This window comes from Cornus florida, unplaced genomic scaffold (genome assembly GCF_030987335.1).
Source record: "Cornus florida cultivar Cherokee Brave unplaced genomic scaffold, ASM3098733v1 CherokeeBrave_3.0.0_Hap2_Chr06, whole genome shotgun sequence".
NCBI classification, from domain to species: Eukaryota; Viridiplantae; Streptophyta; class Magnoliopsida; order Cornales; family Cornaceae; genus Cornus; species Cornus florida.
The window spans coordinates 76323366-76333748 of NW_026775576.1; the positions used below are offsets into that span (position 1 = coordinate 76323366).

At 36.2% G+C, this 10383-nt stretch overlaps 1 protein-coding gene across 1 annotated transcript; it reads right to left on the minus strand.

The window, feature by feature from the left end:
- Positions 1–1926: 1926 nt before the first annotated feature.
- Positions 1927–2932, minus strand: LOC132314376 (protein FAR1-RELATED SEQUENCE 5-like). Its single transcript, XM_059813250.1, has 2 exons — positions 2473–2932; positions 1927–2369 (listed from the first exon to the last, which is right to left on the minus strand). Exons 1-2 carry the CDS (start codon positions 2930–2932, stop codon positions 1927–1929), a joined length of 903 nt encoding a protein of 300 aa, XP_059669233.1.
- Positions 2933–10383: the final 7451 nt, after the last annotated feature.

The window sequence follows — 10383 nt, forward strand, 5'->3', positions numbered from 1 at the left end:
TTCCGTCCTTCATCCAATCGTTGGAGAATATGCCTTGCACGACCACAGCTCATCATGGGGTGTATTTGACCTACCTACATAAGGAATATGATACACTTTTGAGTAAGTCTCTTGTCACACATTGAAAATCATCTTAGAGGCTATTCTTGGAGAGGAGGAAGGAGGGAAGCTAGAGCACTATTGGAGGAGATCTTCACTAACAAGGAGCAGCCATGGAGTTAGCCCTTGAGGGTTGGATCATCACTACCATGAGTGGCTAGACATCCTCTTGGGGCTAGAGTTAGCCCCAAGCATGCTTTCTATACTCTAATCTTGTGTATTATTGAGGGATTAGTGTTGTATGATACATCTTGATATTCATGTATATATAAATCTTGATTATTTCATGGTTTATATGGTTTAATGTTTCCAATTGACTATTCTATTCTATCCATATGTCTATGTATGATAGAGTAGGATATTCATGTGCTTATCCCTAGATTTAGTGTTTTTGATGCATGTCTATGTGTATTGATGCTATAGATCTAGAGATTATCAAGATGATATACTTAATGAATGCTATTTTGGTTCATTTGATGGTTTATGCCTATTCTTGATGGTTTGTGCCTCTCCCCTAGTTTATATAGCTTTATTTTCATGCTAGTAGTGTAGATTTAGTGTAGTGGTAGTGTAATGTTAGATGGGAGGACAATCTACTCTTGATGTTTGATGTTCCATGCTTGTGAGTCCAAATGGCATATTCCTCTAATATTGTGTTGTATGTGGATTGTGAGCTTAATGAAGGATTAATGACTAGTTATGATATGTTGTATCTTTCACATGTGTTTAGACAATTTATTCCTCTCCCAATAGATATTTTGTACCTCTCACATGATGTTTAGATAATGCATGTTTAACTAAATCATCCTTATGGATTGCTTGGACTATGAGCTTAATGAAAGGTTCAATGACTTGAATTGTTATTTTGTTATCTTCACATGATGTTTAGACAATATATTTCTCTACCAATAGATGTATTGTGGCCTCACACATGTTGATTGAGACAATTTGCACTTATTGAGTCACCCTTACCAATTGAATGTCTTTTACACACACAACATTGTTGCAACACATTCATTTCCCTCATTAATCACTTGATTATGGTTTGGAATAGTATTGTTTGGTGGTGATCTCTACACCCCAAGACCTCTCTCTCTCTTGTTTACTTCATATTATTTTATTTAGTTAAATTCAATTTAGCTTAATCAACCAACCCAACTCTCTTTTGCAATCATTTGGTACGCTAGAGTCGAAGTTGAAATTCCAACACGTATAATCCATTGGGACGATCCCTACTCACTCTTGCTACGTTAGTAGTGGTGTTGGTAGTGGTTTTTATAAATTTAAATTTGACATAAAAGGCTTTTCTTGAACCACACATTCACTACATTTAGTTTGGCGTTTACAAGGGACCTCGTCAGTTATCATTGGAATGGCAGAACTGAAAGAAGCAAAATCTACTTTATTTTCTTTTTCAACCTTGCTCTTTAAGGCATTATCATATTGTTCAACAAATTGCTACAAGGATGTCTTTGAGTGAACATACCCATCAAAGAAAGCATTCATGCTTTCACTTCGTTGGGTAGTTGACATTCCAACCCAAAAAGTGCATCTCACATTTACTGGAACCCAACGATGACGATCTTTATATAATGACTTCAACCATTCATTATTTTGAAGCTTGTATTCTTCAATCAATTTCATCCAACTCCTTTCAAACTCATCACAATTCATTGATTCATACACAATACTTTTTAAGATGCTCTTCATTTCTTTATATTGGGTAAGTCCACCCAACTTCATTGGAATCTTTTGCATTATATGCCAAAGGCACAATCGATGAGAATGTTTTGGAAACACCTTTGCAACAGCTGCTTGAATAGCTTTTCACTGATCTGTGATAATAGCTTTTGGAGCACGACTTGACATACATGTCAACCAAGACTCAAACAACCAAATATAAGTATCAGTATCCTCATTAGATAACAAACCACATCCAAATAAAATAGATTGCCCATGATGATTCACCCCAACAAACGGAGCAAAAAGCATGTCATATTTATTTGTCAAGTAAGTTATATCAAAACTAATAACATCTCCAAAAGATTCATATGTGGCTCGACATCTAGCATCAGCCCAAAAAACATTCCTTAAGCGCCCTTCCTCATCCGTATCAATCATGTAAAAGAAGTTTGGATTCCTATTTTGCATGCGACGAAAATAGTTAAAAAGGGCTTCCGCATCTCCAATGCCAAGTCTCGACTCTCTTGCTTTTGCAATGTAGTTCCTACACTCCCTCTCACCAAATGGTAAGTTCTCATACCCACCACCTTTAACAACAAGTGAATGATAATTTTTAGTTAGAGTTATGCCTGCTAAATCATTCAACTCCAATTTTTTTTTTTTTTACATGAGAATCTAATACTTTGTTACATCTATAATGTCGAGCCTTTCCTGGACTTAATGCATGATTATGATCCAGATAGACACCACTAATGGTGAACCTTCCATCATCTTTAACTATAACATTGATTTTGGCCTTACAGTTTGTCTTACTTGAAGGCCTTGGATGAAAAAGGCCCTTTGCCTTTGATATTTTGTTACCATTCCTAGAACAAACAAGTGAAAAGTAACTTGACTTTCCGTCACTTCTATTTTTTGCACTTTTCTTTGTTACACCAAAACCCTGATGCTTTGCATACTTCTTAAAATAATTACGAACCTCTTCCTCAGACTCAAAAGTCATCCCTATCTTGGGAATTTCCACTTCATCATCAACTATTTGCTTTTCCAACTCTTGATCATTCACTTTATCATTATTAGGACTCTCCAAATTGCAAGGCATATATGCATCTTTTTCATATGGCATTTCCACATGAGAATTGTTCCCCATTTCTTATGAAAATCAAAGAAATAATTGATCACCTAAATAATTGCATACAATGCAAAGGAGCAATGCCTTGCACTAGCCAGCAATAATATAATTCATTAACATGGTTTTGAAGCATTAACAATGTTTCACATAAATGTGACACAGTTTTTGAGAAATTAACTATAATAGTATCATTATATTGTTCAAAAAGAGGACCAAGATTAACATGTGTACCAACAAAAATAAATCACAAAAATTAGGCTTATGCCAAACACCTAATAATCTGAATTAAACTAGCAACATTCAAGTCCTTTTATATGCAAGTTTTGGTTTCCATTTCCTCTAACTTAGGGACATATTTTTAGTTTGGCGATGAATATTTCCCAAACCATACATACATATAATCACAATACTGACAAAAAACAAAAATAAAAAGGGATAAGAAAAGGACAAACATCCATTGGTCGTGTTAGATTCATATCGCCTGTTGTTCTAAGTCAAGATTAAAAAAATAGTAATGTTTCCTCTTTTTTTCTTTTTTTAATCAGAGAATCTATTAAGTCTTATTGTGTTTTTTTATTTTTCTCAACATTTGTTTAATTAAAACTTATCCTTCATAACCTGATCTCATTAAACAAATTTAATAAATCTGTAGATATCACACTACAAGTTGTACTTTCAAATGCTATTTTAACATAATATAACAATGCAATAATCATAAACAACCAAACAATCCCTAAATAATTTAGGAGAAATAAGATAATTCTTTAGGGTTAGAGTTTTGCTAGCAATTGTTGTAGATTGGATATACAATCCTCTTTGTAAGCCAATAAATTACATTCAAAATACTTACTTTTGTTTGACAAAGTGTCTATGGTACGTAGTTTTAGTTCATTTGGACTGTTTCTTTCGTCTGTTTCGTTCATAAAATTTAAGCGTAGGAGATTGTTACTCTTACAAGAATTCTTCCAGCAAAGTGTAAGGTATAATAGTGATTTAATTTGATGTATCAGTGTAAAATTTAAACTATACCACATATATAACAAGATAAAGATAAGTGGATAAAGGATAAATATAAGTGGAACAATCCATGTTCTTCCCAACTCTTCTTTTGTTTTCTCATCAACATATTAAAAGAATACGAATAATAAGACTAAATCAAAATACAAAAAATATCTTCCCAACTCTTCTTTTGTTTTTTCATCGACATATTAAAATAATACGAATAATAAGACTAAATCAAAATACAGAAAATAGACTGGAAAAAATTGTAAATCATACCTTCAATCTTGTTTAGGGTCTAAATTACATGTAAGATTTGTAGGGTTTTTCTCTTAACATGAGCTCTCTATAATTTTGGGGACTCTTGAGTTTCCCACGATATACAATCACCTTCCCTCCCTTTTTCTTTTTTTATTTTTTATTTCTTTTATCTGCACGTGATGGACTCTTTTACTCCATCATGTAAGAGGGGTGAGAATCTGACGTGGCTTTGCCACGAAAGATTCGGTCGTTTTTTCGGGGAATACCTTTCGGTTCCCCGATCACTGCTCATTTGTTAATTGATAGGAAGCAAAGGAGCTTCTATTCCTTATTTATAGCTTATTGCAAAGCTCAATGAATGGCTATGTTATATACAAGTGTCTCAATTCTAATCATTTTAGAATTGAATTCTATAATATTCAAAAATATATATATCTAAAATATTTACAAGTTAAAACCCTATATGTTATCTATATTCGTTTTTTCAATAACACAACTAAACTTCTACATCCAAACTAGTTACACAACTAAACTTCTATACTTCTCTAAATAATTCGACACAGGTGTATTAGATTTTGAAAAGGTAAGTCATATGAACATTACATATCACGTGTGTATGCATGCAGGTATATATATAAGATCCAAATCTAGGGCATTAAAATCCTCTCACACCAAAGTATAATTTGAACCATCAATTATACAAGCATGTTGATCTTAATTAGGGCAACAAAATCATAAGATTCCCTGCACATTTTACTCACTTTCTCTGGGGCAAGACTAATATGTAATTATAGTTCAAACTTAGCAATACGTAGGGTAAAAAGTAGAGAATAGAAGAAGACCCCCTCCCCACCAAACGAAAGACTTGCAAGGACAGAGACTTTTTGAATTTTTTTATTATTATCTCTTAAATATTAATTAATTTCTAAATATTATTTTTACAAATAATTAAAAATTCAATTCACCCCATTTTTTCAAAACAATTATATATTGATTCAAAAATTTTAAAAATTCTACTCGAACCCTTTTAACTATGGTTTTAAAAGCTCAAATATTATGAAGCTACTCATTATTATTATAGTTGTTATTGTAACACATTGTTAATTTATTTACATATACACATGACCACATGTACAATATCTATAATATTAATTCAAGAGATTTAAAAACATTTTGTTTAGTTAAAATTCATTATTTTTTTCTAATCTTTCATCTAGGTTTATCTTTCCCAAGTGAAATCAAAATACTCAGAAAATTTTCTTCCAAAAATTAGATTTTGAAAACTGAAACAATTGATGAAGAAAATTTGATTATCTAACAATACTTGTCTATGTACATCTTCTATTTTTAATTGTAACCCATCATTATTTTTCTATATTTTTCTTTTAAATATTAATTTTTCATCTATTATTAAATTATATTTTTTTTACTTTTTCAAAATATATATACTATGACTAATATTTATAAAAAAATTATATCACTACTTATTTATAAAATTTTCAAACTTTAATTACATAATACAAATTCTGCCCGGCCTACAATTTCTAACTCCCTTGTGACTTATATATATATTCTGTTCTCGGATATTGGTATATATCGTATACACGTGTTTATAATTAGAGTAAGATTACATGAAGTCTTACATGTATGACAGTAGAGAATTAAAAAAAAAAAAAAAAAAGGGGTAAAGTCTAAAAAACGCCTCTGACTTTCACCTTTATTCACTAAACCCCTTGACTATTTTTATTTCATAAAATTCCTCTCAACTATCTGAGGGGGGTAACAGATTCATAAGGACGTTAACTAAGGATGCAAAACGACTAAAGTATCCCTTATACCTGTTATATAGGTAGTATCCCTATTAAATTTCCTGTTGCTGTCATCTTCCGAAAAAAAACTAAAAAATAAAAATTCCTATTGCTGTCAAAGTAAATAAATACACAAAATAACATAAAAACACCAGATGTCCATCACCATAAAAACCACAATAGAAATTTTTTATACCTTCTGTGGGTGTCATTTATTGAAGGCTGACATGGCATGTTGACAAGTCAGAACAACGCTAACCAAATCCCCCGTGGCGATTTAAAAAATCAAAAGTCTCGAAGGACCAACCTTCGAGCACCCTAAGCCTTGGTACTACTCCAGGCCCATTAAGCCTCTAGGAATGAACCATCGAGCATCCTAAGCCCTGACATCGCTCCAAGCCCACCAAGCCTCGAAAGATCAAACTTCGAGCACCCTAAACTTTGGCATCGCTCCAGGCCCATTAAGCCTCGAGGAATCAACCCTCGAGCACCCTAAGCCCTGGCATTGCTACAGGCCCACCAAGTCTCGAAAGATCAAACTTCGAGCACCTTAAGCCCCCACCAAGCCTCGAAAGATTAAACTTCGAGCACCCTAAGCCCTGGCATCGCTCCAGGACCATCAAGCCTCGAAAGATCAAACTTTGAGTACCCTAAGCCCTGGCATCGCTCCAGGCCCATCAAGCCTTGAAAAATCAAATTTTGAGCACCCTAAGCCCTGGCGTCAATGCAGACCCATCAAGCCTCGAAAGATCAAAATTCAAGCACCTTAAACCCCGGCATCACTCCAGGCCCATCAAGTCTCGAAGAATCAAACTTCAAGCACCCTAAGTCCTGGCGTCGATCCAGGCCCATCAAGCCTCGAAAAATCGAACTTCGAGCACCCTAAGCCCTGGCGTCGTTCCAGGGCCATCAAGCCTCGAGGAACCAATCCTCGAGTGCCCTAAGCTCTGGCGCCGCTCCAGGCACATCATGCCTCGAGGGACTAACTCTCGAATATCCTAAGCCCTGGCATTGCGCCAGGCAACATCATTTTGAAAGACTGGAGCCCCAAAGGACTCGCCATTAGAAGATCGCGTATAGCACAAAATAAAGGTAGGGCCTTCGCAGCTATAGGGAATCTATGTTTGGGAAACTTAGGAGGATCTTAGATTGGTGGAAGAGAAGTCAAGAGGTGCTTTCGCTCTCAACAAGGCCCAATTAGCAAGATGATGTGATTATACATGTCATGACAGCAAACCTTAAAATCACATTTAATGTTGTGTCAGGCTTGATCAACTGACGGCCAAGCAACATTTAATGCCCCTGATTAAAGGAGAAGTGGCATGGCAATGTAGGACAAGGCTCGAGGAAAGGATCAGACCCTTCTGACTCCTAAATCTCCAGGATTACTCACGTAATCCAGATTGGTAGTAATGCATGCGAGGAACCATGCACAGAAGGGACCATTGGATAATAACTAATGGAATCCGAATCTATAAATAGTATTGTCCTATGAAGGAATAACTAACCCAGAAGAGGAAGCTGTCATAAGATATTGTATACTCGCCTTACCACCATCTTTATCTTGATAGTTGGTCTTCTTCTCCTCCTCCTACACTGAACATTTCCTCTGTTTTCCCTCAAAATGCGGTCTTATGCGCATCCTCTTCAGCCATTTGTATCTAATTGTAGCCACTGTAGCCATCCATGAAGGAAAAAAGTGAATGCCTAGCCGTTACATCAACCAGCGTGTCAATGATTAGGAGGGGGAAATCATCTTTTGGGCATGCCTTGTTGAGGTCACGAAAATCAACACAGATGTGGATTTGCCCATTCTTCTTTTTCACAGGGACAATGTTTGCCAGCTAAGTGGGATGCAAGATTGGTTTAATGAAACCTACGAGAAGCAAATTTTCAACCTCTGCCTTGATCTGAAGTTCGAGCTCCGGTCGATAGACTCGAGGTGCTTGCTTGACAGGGTGCGATCCAGGCATGGTGCTGAGATAATGTGTCACGAGCTAGGGGTCTAACCCCGGTATCTCGTTGTAGGTCCAAGCGAAAATGTCTGAAAATTCTTTCAACAAGCAAATGAAACTACTTCGAATGACTGGTCCAATTGCGAAGAGATAAAGGTAGTTCGTGGCTCTTGTTCGGCAGGGGTGAGATTGGTTTTTTCGAGCTCTGGAAGTTACAGTGGGTCCTCTTCCACAGATGCGGTCTCAAGAACTGGGCTCGCCGAAGCTGAGTTTGCACACCGTCATAAATGGTAGACATATCGCCCATCCGGCAGCCGGACTCGTTTATATTCCCGGGGGATAGTGGCTCATGTGTTGCGGCGGGAAATGTATAGTTGTGGGGGGGTAGAAGATACCTTGCTATATGATGAGCGCTGAAAAGTGCGTATTTAAACCCCTTAAGTTTAGGCATTCTAGTACCTTTATCTATCTTACTTTACCGTTTTAGATTGATTTCGTATTATTTCCATTTTCAAGCACTTATCCTGAAAATAAGCTAACTCAGCCAAATAAGAGCTTAATTGAAGCAATTTTAGGATGAAACAAAAAAAAGAGCAAAGTGGAGAAAGAAGGAAGCAAATGAAACCAAAGGTGAAGCAGCAAAGTTCGATCGATCCAAGTTCAAGGTTCGATTGATCGAACAATGATCGATCTCAGCACTTCAAGATAGATCCAAGCCTTGGCCCAAAAGTATAAAGTCCAAAAGTTCGATCGATCCAACACCATCCTTCGATCGATCGAACACTTTTGTCCTTATTCAAATGATTGATCCTATCCACAGCTATACCATCCACTAACCACTTTTGTCTTTTTCCCATAAATATCTCTCCAAAATATCTCAGATTTGTCTTTTCCCAAAAAGCTCAACCAGTTGGATCGATCCAGCCTAAGTTCGATAGATCTCAGCCAATTCGATCGATCCAAGTCCAAGGTTCGATCGATCGAACTTCTTCCAGTGCGAAAAAGTTAAAATTCCAACTTGTGCAATCTGTCTTCTATCCAATCATTAGAGAATATTCTTTGCACGACCCCAGCTCATTTTGTGTGCCACTTGACCTACCTCTTAAAAGGAATATGATGCACTTTTTGAGCATATAGACTATTCTGGGGTTTAATCTCTTGGAGAGGAAGTTGAGAGGAGGAGGAAGCTAGAGACACCATTGGAGACTCTTCATCAACCAAGGAGCAAGCCTCTTCCATGGAGTTAGCCCTTGAGGGTTGGAGCAACATCACCATGAGTGGTTAGACATCCTCTTGGGGCTAGAGTTAGCCCCAAGTATGCTTTCTATATCTTAATCTTGTGTATTATTGAGGGATTAGTGTTGTAATTGATGTTTTGACACTTTGATATATATAGATCTTGTTTATTCAATGATTTATATGGTTTAATGCTTCTAATTGATCATTTTATTCTATTCATATGTCTATGTATGCTAGAATAGATGTTCATGTGCTTGTCTCTAGATTTTGTGTTATTGATGCATGTCTATGTGTATTGATGCTATAGATCTGGAGATTGTCAAAACATAGTGCTTAAAGGAATGCTCTTGTGATTCTCTTGATGGTTCATACTTATTCCTTGATGGATTGTGCCTTTCCCCTAGTTTATTTTCATACTAGTAGTGTAGATGTAGTGTAGTTGTAGTGTAGTGTTAAATGGGAGGACAATCCATGCTTGTTGTTTGATGATCCAAGCTTTTGAATGCAAGTAGTATATGTCTCTAACCTTGTGTTGTATTTGGATTGTGAGCTTAATGAAAGGATTAATTACTTGTTTTGATCTATTGTGCCTTTCACATATTGTTTAGACAATATATGCTTCATTGCTTAGATATATTGTGCCTTTCACATAATGTTTAGACAATACATGCTTAACTAGTCATCATTGCTTGTTGAATCAACCAAACACACACACACACCAATATTGCAACACACCATTTGCCCTCATTAATCACTTGTCAATGATATAGAAATACATTGCTTGGTGGTGATCTCTAAACCCCAAGATCTCTCTCTCTTACTTACTCTTAATTGCATTCTTTGTTATTACTTAGTTTAATTTAGTTGTTCTCTAATCAACTAACCAACCAATTGTTTGATCACTCGATCTACTAGCCCTACGACATTGCTCGATCCTCACAAATCCCTTGGGATGATCCCTACTCGCCCCAGCTATATTTATAGTGAAAGGTAGTAGTGGCTTCTATAAATGTAAAACTCTTGGCCCTCGCCTTAATGTACACTCTTAAGCTCATGGTAGGACAACGACTAACACTGTACCTCTTCCCATTTGGGCAGCGGAGTATGAATGATATGCGTCTCTCCTTCTTCATCTTAATTGTCCAACTCATCGAAGAAGAGGGCCTCGGTAAAGTGCGCATCGTGTATGGCAAAGGGTTTATCGGAG